At 36.9% G+C, this 23,396-nt stretch overlaps 3 protein-coding genes across 3 annotated transcripts; 1 reads left to right on the forward strand and 2 right to left on the reverse strand.

Annotated features, from left to right (window-relative positions):
* Positions 1-6,581: 6,581 nt before the first annotated feature.
* On the reverse strand, positions 6,582-9,555 carry LOC106157470 (dehydrogenase/reductase SDR family member 11-like). The gene is made up of 6 exons (XM_086998159.1): positions 9,355-9,555; positions 8,523-8,617; positions 8,078-8,207; positions 7,697-7,771; positions 7,140-7,205; positions 6,582-6,820 (listed from the first exon to the last, which is right to left on the reverse strand). Exons 1-6 carry the CDS (start codon positions 9,511-9,513, stop codon positions 6,779-6,781), a joined length of 567 nt encoding a protein of 188 aa, XP_086854285.1. The 5' UTR covers positions 9,514-9,555; the 3' UTR covers positions 6,582-6,778.
* A 3,825-nt stretch (positions 9,556-13,380) lies between these two features.
* On the forward strand, positions 13,381-15,835 carry LOC106176414 (dehydrogenase/reductase SDR family member 11-like). Its single transcript, XM_086997397.1, has 5 exons — positions 13,381-13,514; positions 13,786-13,982; positions 14,996-15,020; positions 15,401-15,466; positions 15,794-15,835. Exons 1-5 carry the CDS (start codon positions 13,383-13,385, stop codon positions 15,833-15,835), a joined length of 462 nt encoding a protein of 153 aa, XP_086853523.1. The 5' UTR covers positions 13,381-13,382.
* A 4,665-nt stretch (positions 15,836-20,500) lies between these two features.
* Positions 20,501-22,345, reverse strand: LOC147759355 (FMRFamide receptor-like). Its single transcript, XM_086997398.1, has one exon. It carries the CDS (start codon positions 22,343-22,345, stop codon positions 21,323-21,325), a length of 1,023 nt encoding a protein of 340 aa, XP_086853524.1. The 3' UTR covers positions 20,501-21,322.
* Between the last annotated feature and the right edge of the window lie 1,051 nt (positions 22,346-23,396).

Genomic DNA, 23,396 nt, shown 5'->3' on the forward strand with positions numbered 1-23,396 from the left:
TGCGCACATTACATGCACTTTAACTTACAAAATGCAATTTTAAGTATAAGTAACAATTTTAATACATCTATTGAATACTTAGTTGCTGTTAATACCCCCGTCACACTTACTCGGAATCAGCAGGAATGAAGAAGAAAGAGCCCGAACGAAGAATTTTTAAGATTCGAACCACGTTCGGGGGAAAATTTGCAAATTGACCTTAATTATTGTAAGAGTACCGTTGGAATACTCAGAATGCGCTTGAATTCGCCTAGAATGATAAGTGCATTTTCGACTGTGTAGCTCTCAAAAGCAGTTCGAATGAAGTTGGAACACTAGGAATATTTATAATGCTGTAAGAAGGCAGTAAGAATATTTAGAATATACTTTGAACGGCGCACTAGTGTAGTTCGATTGCTGGCAAAATCAATATTTCAGCTCATCCGAGGCACATTCGAAACATTCTGGCGGAGTATAAAATCCCCGTCACACTAGAGGCGCATTGATTAAGAATGGAAATAGAATTCTTTGTGCATTCCAGGACATTCGGATAGCATTTTAAAAACATTCTAAAAGTGCATTCCAAATATTTTTACCCATTCTTGTGGCCGGATCGAATGTTTTTGTCATGTCAAAACCATTCGAAGTGCATTCCAAGATGAAATTTATCGCAATATCCCTACAGTATTCCAATTACATTCGAGGTGCATTTGAGAGGTAATATACATGTACCTGGAATGTGCAAGAATCATTCCAGGCGGGTTCGATGTGCATTCTTATTATTCCAGAGGCATTCTTACAAAGCCGTAATATTTTATGATAATTTGAAATTCCCTCCCGAATATGGTACGAATTGTTAAATTTAGTAATTCCGGCTTGATTCCTATTGATTTTGAATAAGTTTGGCGGGGGCTTGACAAAAACATTCGGAATGCCACAAGAATGGGTAAAAATATTTAGAATGCACTCGGAATTTTTAGAATGCTCTTCGAATATCCAGGAGCGCACAAAGAAATGTCTTTCCGACGGCATTCTTGCTCATTCCGCCTCTAGTGTGACGGGGGTATACGGAGCCAGAAATCTTATCGTTAGTAACTTGTTGCCCATCTGACATTTTTTTTTTTAATTCATCAATCCGTTTCAAATGTTTCCGTAATGTTTCTTATAGGCAAACAGGCAAATGGAGCCAAAACAATATATTGTTATAACATCCTTGCCGGTGGTAATCAACGAATATTGAATTAATTTATATACATACAACTGCCATTGTAAGGAAACCAGCAACATCATTTTCCCTTTAATAGGGAAAATGTTTGCAAATGGCAATTCGCTCGAAGACATGAGTCCACAAAATGTGCAGTGTACGCTCAAACATAAAATATATCCAAATATATGGCCATTTAATAATCAGAGAGAAGTTCACTATCAAAAGATATATGTCTACCAAGCAAATGCAATACACATGCTGTTAATTAATTATAATTTTATTTAAATGCCCGTCATTCACATAGAATGAAGCATTAAAGTCATATCCCCTGTAAGTGGAACGTTTTCTAATTTCATCGATTTCAATAAGACGTCCATTGTACGTTTTGAAAAGTGTGACTTTGATGCTAAACAAGCACGTCCATTACATCAATTCCATCAATTTTTCAAAAGGCAAAATAGCAATTGCACACGTCCTACAAAATCTACATCTAACATGTTTCAAAATTAATTATAACTTTCGGAAGAGAGATTTCATTGGCCTCTGCTTGATTCAATTTCTAAATATAAGGGTTTCGTGTTTTAATAAAGCGTGTATCACATTTGTGTCATTATTGTTTTTGTCATTATTGTTAATGTTTTCCCAATCTCTCAGATTGGCTAAAATGGTCAAATATCAAATTAAGTCCGTAACCGTAGTATTGCAACAAATATTTTTGAGGGAAAATGATAAAAATCTGTCTAATTTGGGGGATTAAGTCCTATCACTGACCAAAAAATAATAAATCCATTTTTCAATCGTGCGTGTTGGTTCATAGTCGATTTTAACAGAACTCTGCTCTTAAATACATAGATAAACATTAATAAAATTACTCACCGAAATCACTGTCATAGATGTAAATATTAGTCGATGTTTTCTTAAGAGCATTCTCCATTATCCTTTTGTCCTCATATTAAATGTGTGCTAATAATTATGTATATTCGTGTAGTCTTTAAACTGCATACTTACCAGTGATATCAGTTTGTACTCGTATAAAGACTGCGATACGGTGGACAAGTTGAAAATTAACTTTGACTCGGCGGACTGGTATTCTGTTCAATACCGTTGTCTAAAACTCGATAAAGCGGTGTCAATTATTGGGCTTGCACTATAATAAAAAAAGAAAAAGTAGTCACACTGGATAAACAACTAAAGTTAATTATCAACTTGTCACGAGCTCTCTGGCAAACAATGCACAAGTTGTGGATTAAATATTACTTTGTTTATACCACCGTGCTCGGTTTATTGAATATATGACAACTAAAAATGCAAACATAAAGGTTTTTTCCCTTAGACAAAATGGGGAAAATTTTGTGTGTAACCATTGCAACTTACATTTATAAGGGGGCAGACATTTTATTTGGATAGTTGAGGACGAAGGGGTATCTGTGGCAAATAAAACAAAAACATAATTCATTTTCAAACCTTGTTGACCCATATTGATTCTTTCAGTTATATGGTTTTAACTTATTTGTTAGACTTCATTACTTGATTGCTTCGCTAATATCACAGTCAACAATTAAATAGGAAACTCTTTTTGTAGGGACAATGCTACTTATAATATTGGTGTCCTCACGCGCACTGTGAGTGTCAGTAGTCACGTATCTCCGTGCTATCTGTAAATTGTATATTTACCAGTGATATAGGTATCAGTTAATACTCACGGGAAGTCTCCAAGATGGCGGACAGGTTAAGGATTAACTTTGACTTCTATGGCGGGCTTGTATTAATATTCAATAAAAGCTCGACTCTAAGACTTGAGCTATAATTAAAGAACGAAAATGTGATAAATTCGGATACACGACTGTGATTGTAAAGCAATGAATGCAGTCAGTTTTTGTATTGATAGTAAAAAAAACATTTAAAAAATCGCACACACACACACACTCACACACACACACACTCAAATGCACGGACGCACTCAGTCACTTTATTGCCTTGCATAAAATGTGTTCAAAAGGGCATATAATATCAAAATTGAAGTTGATTATGAAACTCTCTCCACCAAATAATACACAAGTTGATAGTTTAATATTATTTTGTTTATACTCTTGTCAACCGTTCACTTATTGAAGAAAGGAAGCCAAAACCTCTGTCAGTAGAATATTAACTTAATCCTAGATATTTAACAAGGCGTCTAGATGTCATGTATTTTTGCTTTTCAAAATTGCGTTTTTGATTCAAAGGTAATAATTTCGTCGAAAGAATGTCTTTATTGATATTTAAGGCCGGTGATAGGGTTAACTACGCTTAAAATCATGTTTTTGAGTTTTTTGTGTGTTTATATTAATCAAAAAAGTATCTAACGTTGGATGTAATAATTTTTATGAATTTGCATTGCAAAATGTGTCTTTTGATGAGTTTTTCAACCGGCACGTGCCCCAGTCAGGCTGACAACTAAGCCACGCCTCTGTTACTAAGGGCCGTTGCCATGAGGGGGTCGGAGCACAGTTAATGAGTTATAAGCCGATTACGTGTGCGGTAATAGGTCATAAGTCTTACATCAGCTTAGCAGCGAAGAAGTCTAGCTAGTACACTATGGGGAAGAGAAAAGTTCGTGTTAAAAGTCCATTTCCAGAGGAAAGAAAGAAAATTTTGAAAGAGAGTAGGGCCTATGCGTGGCGGTTGGGGAAACCCGGCCCTATTTGTTCAGTCGGATGACTGATTTCTGTATACCTAATAAATGGGTGAAAGAGTTAATCGAATCGTTTAAATTAATTGACAAATGAAAGAAAAATCGATAAATAAATAAATAAAAACGCTAAAAAGGATACTTTTAGCCTAGCTCTTAATTTTTGCGATATATATCGGCGAGCGTATCTGCGACACGTTACGAAACCGGAATGATTGTTGGTCGCCGTTTGCAAAAGGTAAATCTAATGTTGACAGAATAAAATTTTATTCTCCAAGATATGATATCATGGAGCTTGAGAGACACGCGAAAAATTGTGATGTGAATGGCAAAACGAGAGAAATCCAAGCAAGGGTTGACAGCATGATTAAAACAATAAATATAAAAACGCATGTTAGCGGCTTTGCATTTTGCGATGTTTGGAGAAAAACAATTTCAAAATCACTGATCAAGCGTGAAGAAAGAGTTCAAAATGTATCCAAAAATGAAAATCACAGAAAGACACCGAGAATAGTCAAGACTAGCAGGTAAAACGCAAATAGGGTCCAAGTGTCATGTGTGTAAAAATAAAATATTTATTCAAAAGCCTTCTCTCAGCCACTTTTACCGCTGAATCTTGTGCAGCTGAGCGTCTCCCCTTTATCTTAGCTGGCATTTTGAGAGATACCGCTCTGAAGTAATCACTGGATTTTTCCGTTGATCTGACGATTACCAAGTGCCGTGCAAAATAATCCTGCAGCGTTACCCGTCAAAAAACTCGTATTAACACAAGTGACGGCCACTTGCTCTCGACAGACAGTTTTATCTGATCACTTTGCCGATAACAGAAAAGGAATCTCTCAGGTAAAATTACTTGATTGCCGAGGAAGAACCATTGAAACGTTCAAATGCAACTTCACACCTCTTAATTGCGGTTAAACGTAATCGCCTTTGTTAGCGCTTCCTTCTACATATCCTTGACACCCTACTGGGCATCACTAGGCTAGGCCCTCTCCAGAGCTGTCAATCAAAATGGCGGCACGCTTACATGCCTAACGAGTGGTCGGAAAATGTAACAAAAGCACGATTTTCTGCCCTTTCAAAGCACCCAAACAAAATATTTTTAGATGACAATAAGCAATGGTTCTATCTGATCGTATAACCGATAACAGGTAAATTTGCCAGCTAAGCATTTGACTAATAAGCCCTGTTAACCAACCTGTGAACGTTTTTGGCTGTTTTAACAGCTTTCTATATTGACGAGATAAGTGAATCGCTGCCAAGTATATCTCACTATCTGAGCAACCGATCGTTACAAAAGTTGCACCTATTGTTGTTAGGAATGTGGACTACAGCATGATATCAGGGGTTTAAGAGGAAATTGTTTGTTTGAAAGTTATCGCCTTTTGAAGTGAATAACCCATTGAAATATGGGCTGATTTAACGTAAAAGATGATAAAATCAAAAGTAGATAGTTTAAGACAATTCCCTGGTACCCCGCTGTAGTGCTTTCACCCAGCTTTATGAGGCCTTTTGAATCACTTGAATAGCTGTCTTGGTTAAAGAGAAAATCCCAATACCGAAAACGGCATTTTTCCCCTCAAATTGGCGCCAGAGCGTCATCCGTTGGACACTGTACTTAATCCCCGTCTTTAATTGGCCCTTTGGGGAGTTTGTTTTAATTTTTTATAAAAACTTATAAGCCCAGGGCTTTGTTTCTATGACTTTGGTCCTTTTACTATGAGTGGCCTTAAGCTGGGGAATATACAAGGAGAAAATGGGACGTCTATAAGAGGAGGACTTAACATTACAGTGACATTCTTTAACATGCTGCATGCTCAATGTACATTAATTTGACTTTTAAGTTTGTTCCTTACCATAGACTCCCATGTATAGCAATAGTACGATTGGTAGAGTGCCTGCGTTATATTGCCTTCAAACATTCTCTTTCGGAATCCCTCTTTTAAGTTCGGTCTTGGGACTTTTTTCTTCAGTGGTGTTGATTCAGGATCCAGCTGGTTTGTGGGCGACTTTTCTAGATGGAAGCTCACATGAGAATGACGCATTGATCTGTCACGAGACTACCTTAACGAGACTACCTTATCTTATGACGTATAATTGTGTATGATTGTGACAGGCATCCCTCTAGAGCAGTATCGACGCCTTATCTTTAATTGTGTCAATGGGAGCAAAGGTAAGATTGAAGTCACACAGTTCATATGAGGTACCTTTGGTGGTTTATTAATTGTTGGAGGTGGTGCGCATGCGTATGTAAATGCCACTCTGATAATGTTTGCATGTACAAACCACATTGTCGCGACATAAACGTGTGATTTGTATATTTAAAATGTTTGGGCCGAAGAATACAATTGGCGACAGCAGTTCATTTAGTCGGATAATAATTGCCATATACATGTATGCACGGGCAACTAATGTGACACAGACGATAGTTTACTTGGAAATTTACACTTTGCTCGTTTGTTTTCGTTTGTTAGTGGATTTTTTCCGTTTAATTGTTCACGAGTTACAGCCCAGTGTTATTTTATTGATTGTCCTAATTTTGGGTAAGATAATTGGTATTGGCTAAGGAGGAAACCATAGTTGATCCGGATCAGGAATTGATACCATTTTATATTAAATTTTTCATTAAAATTATGAGATAGGGCCACTTTTACTTAATTACTCATAACCCAAAATAGGAATTTTATGAAAAGTTATACCCAGTAAGATGATATACAGATAGAATGCGCTTTAAAACATATTAGGTGTGCTTTTATTTGAAGTGTACACTCACAAGCAACTGCTCTAGCACTACATACACATGTTTAAAAGCTTTTTGTGTGGTATGTAAAAGAATTACAAATTAAATACAAGGTATTTCCCTATCCAAAAAGGCGTATATTTGTAAGCATGAAAAGCTGGCATCTGTAGTTGGCCATAGATTAAAACGAGTCGTGTATGGCGTGGAGGCAAAGATGGCGGACCTGGAAAAATAAATTGAAACAATGTAATAAATGGTTGCTCCACTGACGTACCTGATGGATAGGTGCAAATTTTTTTATTAATTTATTAAAATACGAGATTCGTTCTTTGTGAGAACAAATGGCAATTTTAACATTCAATAATAAAGAATTTTATTTCCCCTTGGACTTGTGTTCAAAATACTTTAAAACAAGTAAATGACAAGATTCAAGACAACGAAAAACCCTACCATATGTTCATGTAAAGCCACTTAGCTGACTCTAACTGTAATATTTTAATTAAAAGTACTGAATGCACAAGTCAGTGCAAATTTTTTCTTACGTTCACACATGGCGGGGCACCGAGAGCAAAGGTCACGGCGGCAGCAACATCGTCTGGTTGAAGACACTAGCGTGAAATGATATTATAAAAGATAGATGATATTGAAGGGTGTATTCTCATATAAATATTAGATATTAAAATTGGTAATTAAAGGATAAGAAAAAATTAAGAAAAATTAAGTGACGGAAACGTTAACCAAAATATTTACTATAAGACAATGACGAATTAACGGCACTTAAAGTGTCTTATATATGGCCCAAAGGGCAGGGTGATTTATAGAAAGTAACACACAGAACACTAGTTAAATGGATTAATTACGTAAAAGAATTGCACATTAAAAGACTGAAGCATATCCTCAGTATTTTCGCTTATATTTCAATTTGATTCACTTTACATCCATTAAAATCCAAAAAGTCACGAAAAACTTTGTTTGTATCCGTATTCCAATTATTTGGTACCGCAATTTCTGTTATTCGTGAAAGGCAAAGGGGATTAGATGATTGAAGAAGTTTGTCATAAAACCTGGGATTAAGCCACAACATTTTACTGAAGCTTACTGTTTCCGGACAGAAGAGGTTGTCGTCCATGTCTGCTCTTGCTTGCGGAGTGTCGACCAATCCAGGACTAATCACCTAACAGTAGAGCATAATATTCCAATATTGGGTTACATTAACAAATTGTTATATAAATTTCACTAAAATCATATTTTGTAGCCGCCCATATACGGATTCTCGGGCGTTGCAAAAGATGGGAAATAGAAGTAGGGGCCTATATACAAATGCGATTCTATTACTGTAAAATTGCAAATTATTTATTTACTTCAATTGCCTTATTATTTTGTTAATTTTCTCCTCTAAGTTATCTCCTACTGTAAATAAGCAGTCACTGACTGGACTGTGATTTCTCCTTAATATGTACATTTAATCTCTCTCTCATACCGTCGTCCGTATTTTCGTTTTCTGTTGTCTCAGCTCGTGTCTCAGACCCTCTGTGAAAGCCTTCAGGGCACACTTTGCTGGGGTATACATGTGACATGAAAAGTCCGCGTGGACAGCGCTCTCACAAACACTAATTAAATAGAACATACTTGTCAGAAACGATAACATGATAATCTTCCCAAAGCCATTTCAACGGTATGAAAGGCCGAGTAGCTGCCTTTGCCTGCAATATCACAATTTTATGGGAGTTTTAACCATTTGGGGAATGAATTTTTACCCATTCGCACTAGGTACCAGTGTGCCATATGCGTTTTTTAAGCCCGGTGTCACATTTTGGTACGTTGTATATCGAATTTTCAATAACTAATTATGGACCTGAATAGGCCATTTACTTGGGAAACGTGGTAAAGATACATGTGTATTTTGTTTGAAAGCAATGTATTACCTGCCAATGTTAATAATGTGCCCATCATTCGTGTTCCTCTCGAGTATGGACTGGATAGTCAGCTGGGAAACAGCTATAGCAGCGAAAACATTTAACTGAAAAAAAAATTGTTTTATTCGAAAGGTCGTCATTGGTTAAAGGTATATCAGGATATAAAACGACAAGTTGTATTCATTTTTTACTGTAGAGTCCCTGATGACCATTGTTGAAGTCTGAGGCATTTTTGTCTTACTTTGAGTATCAGCTAAGAAGAAGGTTAACGTTGTTCATGCAGAGCATAAGATAAGCATTCATTTAGACATGTGGCAAAAATTCCATTACTGAGCATATACGCATAAGCTATTAGACCGGGCTCCCATACTAAGATCGATCTTACAGGATCGATCCATCTCCAAAGGGTAGTTCTCCCTAAATCACTTTCAGCTTAATCGGCTTAGATGGCTGGCACGTCTATACTGAAGCTGCTAAACGAAAGTTAATTACCCCCGAACTTAACGCTCTGTTAATATACAGCTTGAGAAGAAATACAAGGGTGGGATGCAGGCAGTAATTTTAATTGAGAAATAAACAATTTTTAACAAGAAACCTTGAATACTCAACAAAACTAAAACCCCACATTCTTAAATAAACACTAGCGATTCAAGGAACAGACGTAAGCAGAAAGAATATTTCCTCGGGATATAGATTCAGAATACGTCGTGAAAAGTTCTGTTTTGCAGCGAAAAATATTTTTAAGCATTACAAACGCCATTACACCCGAGTTCTGGTGCTTAAAGATAAATGGCTAAAGGCTTCTAAAGGAAAAATAAAAAATAAATAAGAGTTGTCTTACATCATACATCGTCTTGGTATCAGATAAAGGCCCTGTCGTGCAATCCTGACAGAGATTAACACCTGCGTTGTTAACACAAACGTCGACACCACCCAACTGTTCCTTGATTTCTTGAAACATGGACTCTATCTCTTCCGTTTTGGTGAGGTCGCACTTCATTGGAATCAAACGACCCTTTTCGATTTCAAGAAGTGCAGCTGTTTTCTGGAATACATATATTAAAACATCTCTTCAACAAAAGGATTAGTTAATCATTCGTGATTCATTGTCTTACCGTAGCACTGAACGAAACGGAGGGAAATGTTTAAGTGATTTTGACGCTCAATTGCCAATTAAACAGCCTATTCCGATATTTATGTCTATTCTACATGGACGTCATGATCGACCCAATGTACTTGGAGATGACCAATTATTTGATACCAATGAAATTTATTGAAAATGAAAAAGGCCACAAAGAAAAGACAAAGTTTTGGCTGCAAAATTAGACGGAGGACGACAACATAGTGGTATGACTGGTCATTGATTGTCCTTGATATTATGATTTTAGAATTACCTAGTGACACAATCTATGATTCTGTTTCTTTCCCTATAATACTAACGTTCAACTTTTACTTGCCAATAGCTGTTATTATTATTATTATTATTATTATTATTATTATTATTATTATTATTATTATAAAACATACCTGCATTCTTTCCACGTGTCTGGCGCATCCAACCACCACCATACCATTCTTCACCAGAGCACGAACAATGGCTGCTCCTATCCCTTTCGATGCTCCTGTTACCAAGGCAACGCGTCCTGTCCAGCGATCCATTTCTGAAACATACTTTGTACTGCGATCACTGTAACCCAAATACCCAACAGCCCACAGGAACGAAAAGAGGGTAACAGGAAGTATGGGGGAGGTCAAGACTCTTATGACACAGAGAAAAGAGAGAGAGAGAGAGAGAGAGAGAGAGAGAGAGAGAGAGAGAGAGACCTGATATACACCCACACTCCTATGCACACACTCATATGCACACACTAGTGAACTAATTGGTTCTACATTCCTTTCTTGATATCGTCAATAAACAGGAAGCGCAATTACTAAAATGAAATATCATATTGTAATGACCACGGACCACCAAAATACCTTAAAACTGTGTAGAAGGCCACTTGTGGTGCAATGGAGTCTTTGCAGCAGCGTATTCACCTTTACTCCTATAACATCTGGGTCAACACCTGTGGCATTTCCCATTGGGTGAAAAGCATAACGGCTTGTACAGAACGGTGACATATATAAATAGAACAGAGATTTTAAATATGGTACATGTCCCTGTTGTGGGTGTGCTTGCTGTGCCAGCTTTTTTTTTTCAAAGAAGACCTTAATTCAGTACACTATTTATATTCAGCCATAATACCATTTCTTTGCAAATTTTATTTGTCTGAAAGGAAACTGAACTATTAGATTTAATATATTTTCCCTTTTGTCTGCCGGGATACAGAGATTCTGCCATCAGGATCAGAGAGAGAGAGAGAGAGAGGGGAGAGAGATTGGAGAGAGAGGTAATAGAGTTGTGAAAAACGTGTGTGTGCGCAATTATTTCATCATTGCATTTGCTCTTCATTTTCTGTCAATCATGTTCTTTATGTCTCCTTGATCTAAGCTAATTTAAATATAACAACATGCTGATAAAGTGATGTGACAAACTCAAGTATGATGTTCGAAATTTGGCCGGTGATGGCCGCATTTATTGAAAGTCCCAAACTTCTTTATTCCCGTTTTTTTTTCTGCACTTTATTTTAATTGTGTTTTGTTCTATTGCCGTTCCTTATTCTCCGTCCTTATTTTCTTTCTTTATACTCTAATGATTTCCATTTGCAACTAGTCTCGTCTCTCGCCTGCTCACTTTACTTCGTTAATTCAACACGTCATTCACATATGCAGGTAAATTATTTATTTTTATCTTTTTATTACGTTTTGGTTAGTTCTATATCATTTTATTCAACTTTATTTAGTTAATTATTAACATAGTTTTAAGTTACGGAAGACCTTCATCGACTGTGTTAGGCCTATGTTATAAGAATAAAGAAAGTTTACTCTCAAACAACAGTTAAATATTGAAATAGTTCTAAATTATAAATAAGTATCTAATAATGTTTTATTTACAAGAATGCAGCAAGTTTCTCCTATAGACACGTGTATTAATTGAAAACTGCACCCTAAGGCAAGTTTCTCCTCTATATACAGTATTCATTGAAAATCCCGGTCACACCCAGCACAATCATAACAGGAACACCAAACACATTTGTAATCTTTTCCATAATAATACGTAGCATTAACTCCGCCCATTGACCAGCAGCCGTCACATATTTCCTCTGAGGATCGAGACGCGTTATGTGACGGTTATTGACCCAGGGACCTGTAGGTAAAACATAACCATAAAACGACGAAAGATCTGAAAGAAGAGGACCCACTTCAGCAGAAAAGGAAGCCCGTCTGCAAATTTTTAAGGTACATGTAGGCCTATTTGGTAATTTTTAGTAATAATGATATTTTTTTATTTTGGTAGGTACAGTACTTTACCTGTTTAGGGTGCACTGAATTAAATAAGCATCTAATTAAAATACGTTTAAGAGAATCAACAAGGCGTGAAGTTGGTCAAATATGAGAAAAGATTGCGTTTGGTTGAGTAAAGATAACATCTGAGTTGGGTTTGCCAGTCTCATGTCCACTACGGTTAGGAGACAGATATTGAAAACAATGTGACACGTAACCCCCTCTGTTGAGTGTGTACAAGTATAGGTAGGGGAGGGGGGCACACAATCCAGAAACCAATCTTCATCAATATATGAATCTTTGGCCCCATTTCCATAGGCACATCGGGCTACGTGCATCGGCCCAACTCTGCGGAGATTCTCGCTGAGTGCAATCAGTTTAACAGGTTGACACACCTCCTCATGGCGCTAAGTAGAATACAGAAAAGCTGGTGATTGTATGCATACATTGCAAACAATAAGAGGCGTGTCATTCAGTTAACCTGATTGTACTTAGTGACAGTCCCTGCAAAGGTCGATCTACATGTACTTAAACCGATGCTGTATATATAAAAAACGCGGTATAAGCTAGTTAAATTGAAGACGAGGCAATGCCCCTCATGAACGAGTAACCTGGAAGGTCAATGTAGGCCAAAGCACTTCAGCAGACCTCTGTCCGAAAGAAGGCCTCAACTTTTAGTCAAGGCTTTTATCCTCAAAAGGCCTTCTAGCCGTCGATGGGACATGAAGTTTATTTCCCTAGAAAACGGCCAGATTACTGATAGGATTTTTAGATATGGGATTTGGGCTATATGATTTGTTGGGAGAGGTTAATGAGCTAGAAAATACCTAAAAGGTATTTCAATGCACCAGAGTAACTGATGCGCTGCTTATGTAAAAATATACTGCATGTTTAACAACAGCGCTGCCGTGTAAGCGCCTACCCGTCGCACAAACACGTGATCTGCAGCAATTTAGCCAGCGACAGAGGGGATCAGTGTAAATAATTCTGTACTGGTACATATATTACTATGACCTTGTATAATCTACATGTAATACAATTGTTGGAATGCCATCTAACGTGCTCTCATGTATAATCGCCACTTTTTCTATTTTCTACTAAACGCCAGGAGGAGGTGTGTTTTTCTGTCAGTCTGACTGCATTCAGCGAGAGTACCCGTGGATTTGGTGCGCAGTACCTAGGTACCAGTAGATAAAATTTATTGAAAATTTTCCCTCGTAGTCCAAGAGAACTTGAGTCTGTTTAAAGAGTTATGCTTTTCACTGACAAATTACGTCTTTGAGCCTACAGACGGCACATGTCACATTAAGGTATACTGGTCACGGATTTTCTAATAAAATACATGTAGTAAGTTGTACACACACTGACGTTTTTTTTTACTGCAATTTTTTACTGCAGTTTTTTTACTGCAATCGCTTACTGTTGACAATGCATATATTGTGCGATTGTTGTTGGCTTGACTATGAACATACAATTATTTTAGATATGGATTGCTGGGCAGGGCGCGTTGCCTTGGTAACAGGAGCTTCGAAAGGGATAGGAGAAGCCATTGCTCGTGTTCTGGTTAAGAATGGTATGGTGGTGGTTGGATGTGCCAGACACGTGGAAGATATGCAAGTATGGTTGAATTTGATATTTTTCTTGACAGTTTTTTTTTAATTTAACTATTATGACATTACATTGATGGTTAAACATTTTCAACATATTTTCATAAATTTGGTCGAAACATGACATACATACATTTGATGGGCAGGAAAATGGCTTCAGGACCACAAAACATTTTCAGGTAATAAATAAACCTCGCGTCAATGAGAAAATGAGATTTTAAGACATTTGTTTCCGTCCTTGGGTCTTAAACACATTTCAAATTATCAATCAATTATTTCAGACTGCAAAGGAAAATCTGGCGAGCGAAAAGGGCCGTTTGATTCCAATGAAGTGCGACCTTACCAAAACGGAAGAGATAGAGTCCATGTTTCAAGAAATCAAGAAACAGTTCGGCGGTGTGGACGTCTGCGTTAACAACGCTGGGATTTCATTTTTTCAAGATTGCAAGACGGGGACGTTGCCTGATACGAAAGCAATGTATGACGTAATATTGTTATTAAAACAACGTGTTCTAACTGTTCGATCAAGACATAATGGTGTTTGAGACAATTTTAATATTTCACGTGTCAGAACTAATCGTAGCTTTACCATCAGTATATTCTAACTCTTTCTTTGCAAATTGTATTGTTTTAGGGGCTATTTATTTTGTCGAGTATTTTTATTATGACAATGTTTTGTTGACTATTCTAACTACTATGTGTATATTTCAAAGTGTAGCGATACAGAAAACAAAAATGAATGAACATATTGTAGTAGACTTTCTGTTTGGAACCGTTCATAACGTTTTGAAACTACATAGCCTGAGTACTACGTGACAGAGTCATTTGAAACGCTCGACAGGGCCAGATAACCGGATTGATTTTGCTTGGTCCAAACAGTCGTTAGCCAAAACAAGCCAGAATTCAAACACCAAGTATGGTAGCGTAATTGCACAAAAGCACCGGTCAGGTGTACAAGATGGTGAAGAAAGGTGCACCTCACCATGTTATATAACCCTATATATATGTTTGGGCAGTCTGGCAAAGCTATAAGTCAATTTTTATTTATGCTATGACTAACTTATGTTGATCATTTTGTCTATAATTACACTCTCAGTAGTGAATACAAACTATTTGTAAGCTAATTTTAATCAAGAAATGGGCGCAAATATTTTTATACTTTTTTTTATTTTTTTATATTTTATATATATATATATTTTTTTTTTAGTAATTTAAATTAAAAATTGTAATAATTAAGGGCGTATGTTACATTTTCAGTTGAATGTTTTCGCTGCCATAGTTGTTTCCCAGCTGACCATTCAGTCCATTCAAGAAAGGAACATGGATAACGGGCACATTATCAACATCAGCAGGTGAATTTTTGCGACGATTTTGTGCTCCATAAGGTCTGTCCGGAAAATAGCTAAGAAATAAACATGCTACTCCAATTTGGCGAATATAAAATGTTGGGAGTGTTATGATTCCCAATTGTCCCCAAATAATTACTTTTAGTTATGAACCTTTCCCTGTCAATATGGTAAGTTGACAGCCAATAGGAGCGATAAAATTGACGCCTTCTCTATTGTGACCGTGACCGTTACTATAATAGGACAGGTAGAAGAGCGCGATCCCCCCTCCCTCCAACCCCCCCCCCCCCCCCCACACCCCATTACTTTTCTTAAAGAAATATGCACCTGTATACTTCTTTTTCGTTACGGAGGTTAGGCTACGTCCATATTGGGTTATACATGTATTTCAATCATGCTATACAATATATCGTACACTTACTAATAATAGAGATAAAATGACAAAAGATGATTAAATTTTTCGGAAATTTTCCTATCTTATAATGCAGTAAATTGTTCATTATTAATCCATCATTCAATACAATCGGCTGTATATTGTCATTTATTTCAGTGTCTTCAACCGGACGACGTGGCTTCCGCAGTCACCTATGTGCTTGGGGCTCCACCAAACGTCAATGTAAGGAAAAAAGGTTTTATTTATTTATTCATTTATTTATTATTATTATTATTATTATTATTATTATTATTATTATTATTAAAAGACGCTTAAGGGGAGCAGAGCACGTAAATGCCCCAGAGACCAGGTGGAGAAAATTAATCGTTTTAGATCCTTTTACACTGGTCCCGTTCCAAGAAGTTTCCATGGGCCTTCAACGTATTGAAGTTCGATGGTAAAAAAAGAAACGAATTCATCTGAAATGCAGAGTTGTCACATGGCCACTCCTTCCGTGGATTCCTCGGTGGAGCAACTTAGTTATAAAGTTCTTATATCTTCTTTTTTCAGGTCCGACATATTTGCCTCCACGCCATTCACGGCATATTGTAAGTCGAAGACGGCTGTCAAATGCAAGTCTAAAAGAATTTAAAGGGACTAGTAACACCCCATTCCCATAGATTAGATCGACCTACTTTAGATCGACCTAACTCCCTGGGGGTTCACGCTAAATAGCTGTCAGCCGGGCGGACAGGAAAGTTAATTACCCCTAACAGCTTGTAGTAGGCGGGGACGGACACTTAAGGGGGATTATCTGACAGTAATCTAGTGAGACTCCCCGCGGTGATAGATCGATCTAAAGTTGTGGGAATAGAGCCTTAGTCTCCTATTCTGAATGAGGCCTTAGTGTGCCGGAACATAAATAACAGAATTAAGTGTACTAAGATGACAGTGCTCCTTGTCACAGATCCAGAGCAGTTGATGATTGGTTTGACCAACAGGACATTCGCAGGGTGACGTGGCCTGACCCTGCAGAGTCCGGTTGCAAACATAATAGAAAAAGTGTGGAATGATATGTTAAAACTTTTTACCAATACCCGACAAACCAGCGGACAAACTCTGTTAGATTCAGCGTTTCATGATTGGGCCAGCATAAGCCCTGAACGCATCAGACAATTGTATGAATACTTGCCTCGCAAACTGGCACCTATTATTATGTCACGTGGATATGCCACTAAGTACTAATTTTGGACTTGAAACTGCATATCTTGGTAGAATGCATATTTTGTTCTCATTTTTTTTTTTTTTTTTTTTGTAAAATTTGATGTCAATAAACTGATACCAGGAAAATATCATTCCACAGTCATTTATCTCCCCCAAGGTATTGGTTTAATAGGGGTGACACTTCTATTGTCCAGTGGGTGTAGTTAGCGCAATTTGTTTTGTAACGCAAATAATGGGGGGTAAGAATAAATGAAAAGAGTTAAGAAATGAACAACAAAAAAGAACTATTGAAGAGTAATTGTAATTCAAAGCTGCTTGGACCTGGGCCGATCTAAACAAGTTGGCTGAGCAGTGAATTATTGCAAAATCAGGTTGGCAAATAAGGCTGACAAGACAATTGGAAATTTATCGTGTGGAGAAGAACTTGTGAAATGATACCTAATAAAATTGTAATTTAAAAAGACGAGAAAATGCAAATGACATAACAACGTTTAATCAAAAGTAACAAAACAAATCTGAACAATAATGAATCTAACAATAATCATATTCATATATGCTCAATGGTTTCAAAAAGAAATAAAACATGTTCTTGGTTTCTACATCGTTGAATTAAAAACTTAAAAGAATGTATAATTATGATAATAGGTGCATTTAAATCCAGAGAGATACTCAAACAACAGGTAGCCAATATAATGACACCTGGCTTAAAGAGCCACTACATACGTAATTTTCCCACCAAAATGAATTTCTTGAAGTTCTCTCCAAGCTTTTAAATCCCCCACAGTCGTATTCATGAACTGCAATGCATCTTATATTTCCCAATTCAGACCCAAAAGATAATAAAACCCTCAAGATATAAATTTATATGAAGTATACCTTGTGTTATTATTATCATCTAATCTCCTTTAGAAGCCATTGCCAGTTTGCAACGTCTGAGTTAAAATTGCTCTTTATACCAGGAAAATTAATTTTGGAAGGGAAAAATCCCATATGGTGGGTCTTTAATTATCTCTACTCTCTGCTACATGCCTATCTAGATGTTACTTAACTCGGCTTAAATCTGTGCAATTTTGAAACAGCTACCGTTGATTTGCGTCAGCTGAAAGCAGCTTATCTCGGTTACAGTGTCCGGACGTGGGTGATATCATAATTAAACTGTCTTCCTGCTGCTAATAATCTTGCTTGAATAAACCATCACAAACTAACTAAAACTAACTTAAGACTCTCGGCGTTGCTCAATGTCCACAAATATGGATAGAAAAATCGCACAGTTTTGGATTGACAATTAGACGCTCTCTTCTTTTGTGCTCTGTCTATATTGACATACACTAACCCAACCCTCTACCAGGGCCACATAAGGGATTTTTCAACAATTTTTCATTTATATTTCTCTTATTATTCACCAGCTGTGCACGTTTCTTCGAATTCTGTGCCAGATGAAGGTTTTTGCGCAACAACTGCACAGGCCCCAGTTTCACATAACAACTTAAGTGAGTTCCCTGTCTAAGTTGGCTAGGATTTCCATGAGAGCGCTGTAACGCCGTTTCTGATAGGGTAAGATGTGGGCATGTGACTATTTAACGTTGGTAATTAAGTTTTTAACCAGGGAACCTGACCGAAGTTTTTTTATGAAACCAGGTCTCTGTCGTGGCCTCTGGTTTACAGTAATGGTGAAGAGTAAAGTGAACCTAGGTATCTTTGCCTGAATACAAAACTTATACAATAAATAAATAATAATAAATACCTAATACCTAAAACATATATACCAAAATAAAACCTAAAAATATCTTAACCTTCGTAACATATTACTATAAGTATGGTTATATGTGTGTGTGTGTGTGTGTGTGTGCGTGCGTGTGTCCAGCATACGTCAAAATTACATTATTCAATTAACAATATATATTTAAAATATAACATTCCAAATCAACAATCATTCAAACCAACAATAATTCCTTTATAGTATGAGTACAGACTTATAAGAAATAATATCACAATAATTTGACCAGACATTAATTACCCACCCAAGAACCAATTATTATACAATAGCTTCCTATCTCTCATTTTCCCATTTCGTACTATTTTTCCTGGAGTTTTTCATAAATTGAGCACAAAAAAAAAAGAATGATACTCGCCTTTAACATTTTGTTCATTTCAAAGCATGGAACGTCATCTTCCAAGATCTTGTCAACAAACCGACCGGTTTTATCTAGTAGTGGTAGTACACCGTCTCTGAACTGAGTAGAGATTGACCTTTCTGCCGGCTTCAAATGGCATGTTACATATTTCTCTACTGCTCAAGTTCTTTTATATTTCCTGTAGACCATTAATTTGTACTTCAGTCTGAATCATTCTTGGTAAAGTCACCTGATGTTCTCCATAGGTATAACGTACAAGATACAGAAAATTTCCATTTCCAAGTCAACCATTTGACATTTGATTGTGTCAGTTTATTGCCGCTGATTTTATAAGTCCAATTGGCTGTTGCGATCGTCCACAGTTCTTCTGAAGACTAAAAGGCCTATACCGTGGGGCCATGCGTTCAGCCATGGGGTCAAGTGTGACGTGGCACCGCTTTCTTTATTGCCCCATCCATCTATCCTCTTTTTCGAGCTTTTTTCCTTTTAAACGAGGCAACAAGCGTCTTAGCATGACGCCACTTTTTTATCCACGTGAAATTAATAACGTTTCGTTGATTGTTCTAATCCATGGGTTGAAGGAGAGTTACTTACATCTGCTGCACTCGGTTAAATGTAGACGTTTTCTATCAGATGTCGACATTAAAGTCTATCACTGTAACTGAGTGTTATATGTGTAGATGCGTGCCAGAGAGGGAACAGGAAGTTGGTACGTCTTCGTACCGTAGGACGTGTGCACCAATATTGTGTCACGCTATCAGTTCCTAGGATGATTACTGAACAATGACTGCTTCAAAGGCAGCTATGGTCTGTCACCTTGCAAACGTCAGTTCAGTCATAACGGTCACCGATGTTTATATCTGGCTGTGCCCGTTGCCATTGGGATTTGGTAAAATTCGGAGGGCAGATGGTTGCAAGTGGCTCTAAGTTTCAAAATGGAAAATAAAAATATCATCCACATAAGTCACATATAGTGTATAAAAGGACACTTCAGTAGAAAGCGTCTGTGTCTGTGACGGTGTCTCGAGACTACTGCAGTCTTTAGCGTTCTGTTGTTTATTGTAGGTGTCACAATCTTCGTAGAACAATCCAGTAGAGGCCCCTCCACTTAGGCACCCATTCCTGGTGCTTCAACGAATAAGTTCCCTTCTGTACGTTACAACTCAGTTAAACCCATGGCGCTGTAACAAGCGTCTTTTCTTTTAGTTTAAGTATAATTACGTTCCAGTCTTTTTCTAGAATAAACTTTGCTGGTGCTACCTTTACTGACATCAAATTCACAAAGCGTCACAATGATCAATAAGGATTTCTCCACATTACAACAATTATGCACCATAAGTATAGCTTAAGTCTGGTGGATAAAAATGCACCAAACTTACGATGCTGTTATATCCCCTATAATTCTATGTAATGCATGCTTTCATCTTTGTCCCTGAAAAGCTTGTCAGTTGATTTTGTACATTATATTATGTAGTGCTCAATAAAATTCCTTGTTCAAAGATACTTTAAATTTCTGAAAAACTTATAAAAGAGCGTCATTTGTAATCTCCATAAAAAAAATAATAAAATACGGGCATGCGCCTCTCATTTCTCTCTCTTATTCATCCAACAACATAAGCTAATTTTTATCTAAGAGCTTACGCGTTTTACTGATATTAAGCGATTTACATTTATATTGATCAAATTGATATTTTCCAAAAAAAAAAAAATTAACGCAATTTAATCTAGCTAAAGATTAAATATTAAACTACCTCAAATAAACTTAACTACTTGTTTGTGTAAATATATTCAAAATGTCGCAATATTATATCATCAACGTTAAAATTCATTTTATGAGCGTTATAATATATATTGCTACTATGATATGTAGGTAAAACTTAACTTCATCAAAAATATCTATAATAATGACGATTGAAACTCCAAACCTAATAAAACACCAACATCCAGTTTTTTGTCGTTTCTAATTACAGACGTATAATGTCCTTGGATTCTTTTAAATATTAGAACGTCTTTCGCATCTTAGTACACCTGTAGTTCTGACTGTCAACGTACTTCATAAATATATTATTCAGTAAATAATGTGTATTCTGTTTACACTAATTTAAATAAACAAGAGTTTTAATACACAATATTAATTGTGAACAATATATCTCATCAGGAAGCACATGATCATCATAATCATAATGCTTGCTTTATTAAACAAAAATGAACGATCCGCTTTATTACGGTTAATAAATAAAATTTTTAATAATAAAATGGTCGTTCATTGCCACATTTTTCCTGGGAGTAGTGTTGTGCGATGTCATAATACTGACAGTGAGAAAATATAATGCTACAAAGGCCCCATGAAAACGGACTTCGCGTCCTTTTTGTTTTCTTTGAAGTTCAGTGCCCATTTCTACATTGTATTCAAAACAGTTGCACAACTTCATTCTTTGAATTTTGTTCCGGCAGCCAAATACTCATTGTTACGATTTCGGATTAAACGTTTTCTTGCTCAATGTTTTAACAGTTATTGAAGTATTCAAATTAGGCCCCACATTTTGTGCATGTTTAATTTGATTCAAATGACTCGCTTTCTTTCACTTAAATTTATTGTATAATTTTTCAAAAGTTAGCAAGTTACTATAATGTCCTATTTTCAATATCGTTGGGTTCATTGGAACCTGCCTTTCTCTTGATTTAGGCATTCATCAGAAAGCGTCTTTGAACACTTCAGCTTCAATTCTTAGTGTTTGTTTCACTTACAGCAACACATTGATTTTAGAGTACGTCGAAACGTTTTACCGAACAATCCATAAATGAAAAAATTCACAGAAGAGTTTAGCACTGCTAAGAGGTTTACCACTTGGAAAGATAGCGGTATATTCCTTTTAATTTTCTGTGGCAATGCTTCCGAATAGAAGCCAAAACCAAAAGAGAAACAATACACCAGGTGGAAAACCAGAGAAAAGACGGCGATCAGAATAACAATCTTTGTCATTTCTTTGTGAATGGACAATTTTTGCGCGGAAAGCGCTTCACGGCGTTTGGATAGTTCACGCAGTCTGCGTATTATTCGCACATTGCATATCATCATAAATGAAAAAGGAAAAAGGAAATAAAAAAGCACGTGAAAAGCAAGCCAAGTGATCCTTTGCTCAGGAAAACGGACAACGGGTGGTTTGAAGCAAAATGGATAGGTCTTGTTCATCGAACAAGACTGAAATCCAATTGAAACAACGAAGAAATACTTCGGTATAGCGCCAATGAAAGAGCCAATGACCACGACTACTACCCACCCCACCCATGTCTTCAATGGCGTAGTTTCCCGGAGCTGTGAAACTGACGAGCAAATCAGACGGTAGCGGTCGACGGTAACAAGAACGCACATCCAAATTGGTATAAGAACGAGACAGTTGTTGAGTGTCCAAAGCACTCGTGTATGTTTCGCAATAAAGGGAAGGGTCCCGGGTATTAGCTCAATGTAGGCGAATATGGACGGGATGCTGATACAGAATGTTTGCGAAAGGAGATACAAATTATCAGCAACTGCCAAGCAACTGAGCAGAAAAGTCGATGAATTTTGGATCTTAAAATTTCGAAACACAACAAAAGACGTCGTGTTTAAAATGAATCCAACCACAGCAACGAAGAAAGCAAAAACCCCACCAACGAAATGTACAAGCACTTTGTAATCTACATTATCATCCAATCCCCCCTCTACCCCAGTTTTATTTGACCTGATATTTGGAAAATCTACCGTCGACCCAGTCTCATTCATACTTTAAACCTGTCCTGCTTACCTCCGTGTCTCAGCTTACCCCAGGTGCTCGTTCATGTACAAGAAGCAAGTAAACGAAATTTGAAATCATCATGCTTATATGGGCGGGCGTCCATACACCGAATTCATTATTTACACCTTCGGTGTCTTCTAGCAATCTTGCCAAAACCGTCATAAGGGAAATTATTTTGCGCTGCCTAATCCCGTCATGCTGTCATTTCACTGAATTTCTTCGTCTCAAAAATCGCCTTACTGCTCATATAATAAACATTACTGACAGTAATTATAACAGAAGATCTGGAAGATTAAAATCCCTGCGAGGGCCTTAATATTGTAGATTACATATACAGAGCAGACCGGGGGCGCGTCTCAGACAATAGTTTCAAGTTTTACAATTGATCCACAATAAAGTTTGCATATTTTGACGGATTAGGCTATTGGGAGCACTGTCAGTGAATGCACTAACAAGACGGCCACACTTTGACCAAGGGGTGCAGTTAAAAGACTAAGGTTATTTGTGAAACGCATCATAATTCGTTGGTATTCTCAGCAGTTTTTGCTGCTATTGGCATGAAACTCGCGTCGTGAGGAGAAAGCTGGTGATATTTTCTTGATTACTTCGATTTTTAATGCTTCCACACCTGCGGACTTAATCATCCACCTGTATTGTTTTTCGTCATCAAACAGCTTGTCTTTGCCACCAAGCTTTCCCTTAATACTTGATGTTTTATTTCTCTTATCCTGTATCAAGCATGATATCAAATATCCATTATATACAGCAATTTTATTTTTCCAGGTAATTCTTTGGTAGAAGTAAAAGAAACCAGTAGAAATGGGATTTATTTGTTTGGTACAACCATTGCTTTGCCTTCACATTATCCGCTGTTTCGGCTCTCAAAGCTAGATGTAATTGTTCACTAGTTATTCGTTAGGAGCATGAATCTGGTCATCACAAAATGTAATAACCAACAGTTGCAGTCATGTAAGGGAGGTTTTCTACTGGATTCAGGCCCATGCCTGTTAGCAGGTGACCAAGAACTAACCACACAAC

Source organism: Lingula anatina, chromosome 10, assembly GCF_051362555.1.
Source record: "Lingula anatina isolate TDL-2025a chromosome 10, LinAna3.0, whole genome shotgun sequence".
Lineage (NCBI taxonomy): Eukaryota > Metazoa > Brachiopoda > Lingulata > Lingulida > Lingulidae > Lingula > Lingula anatina.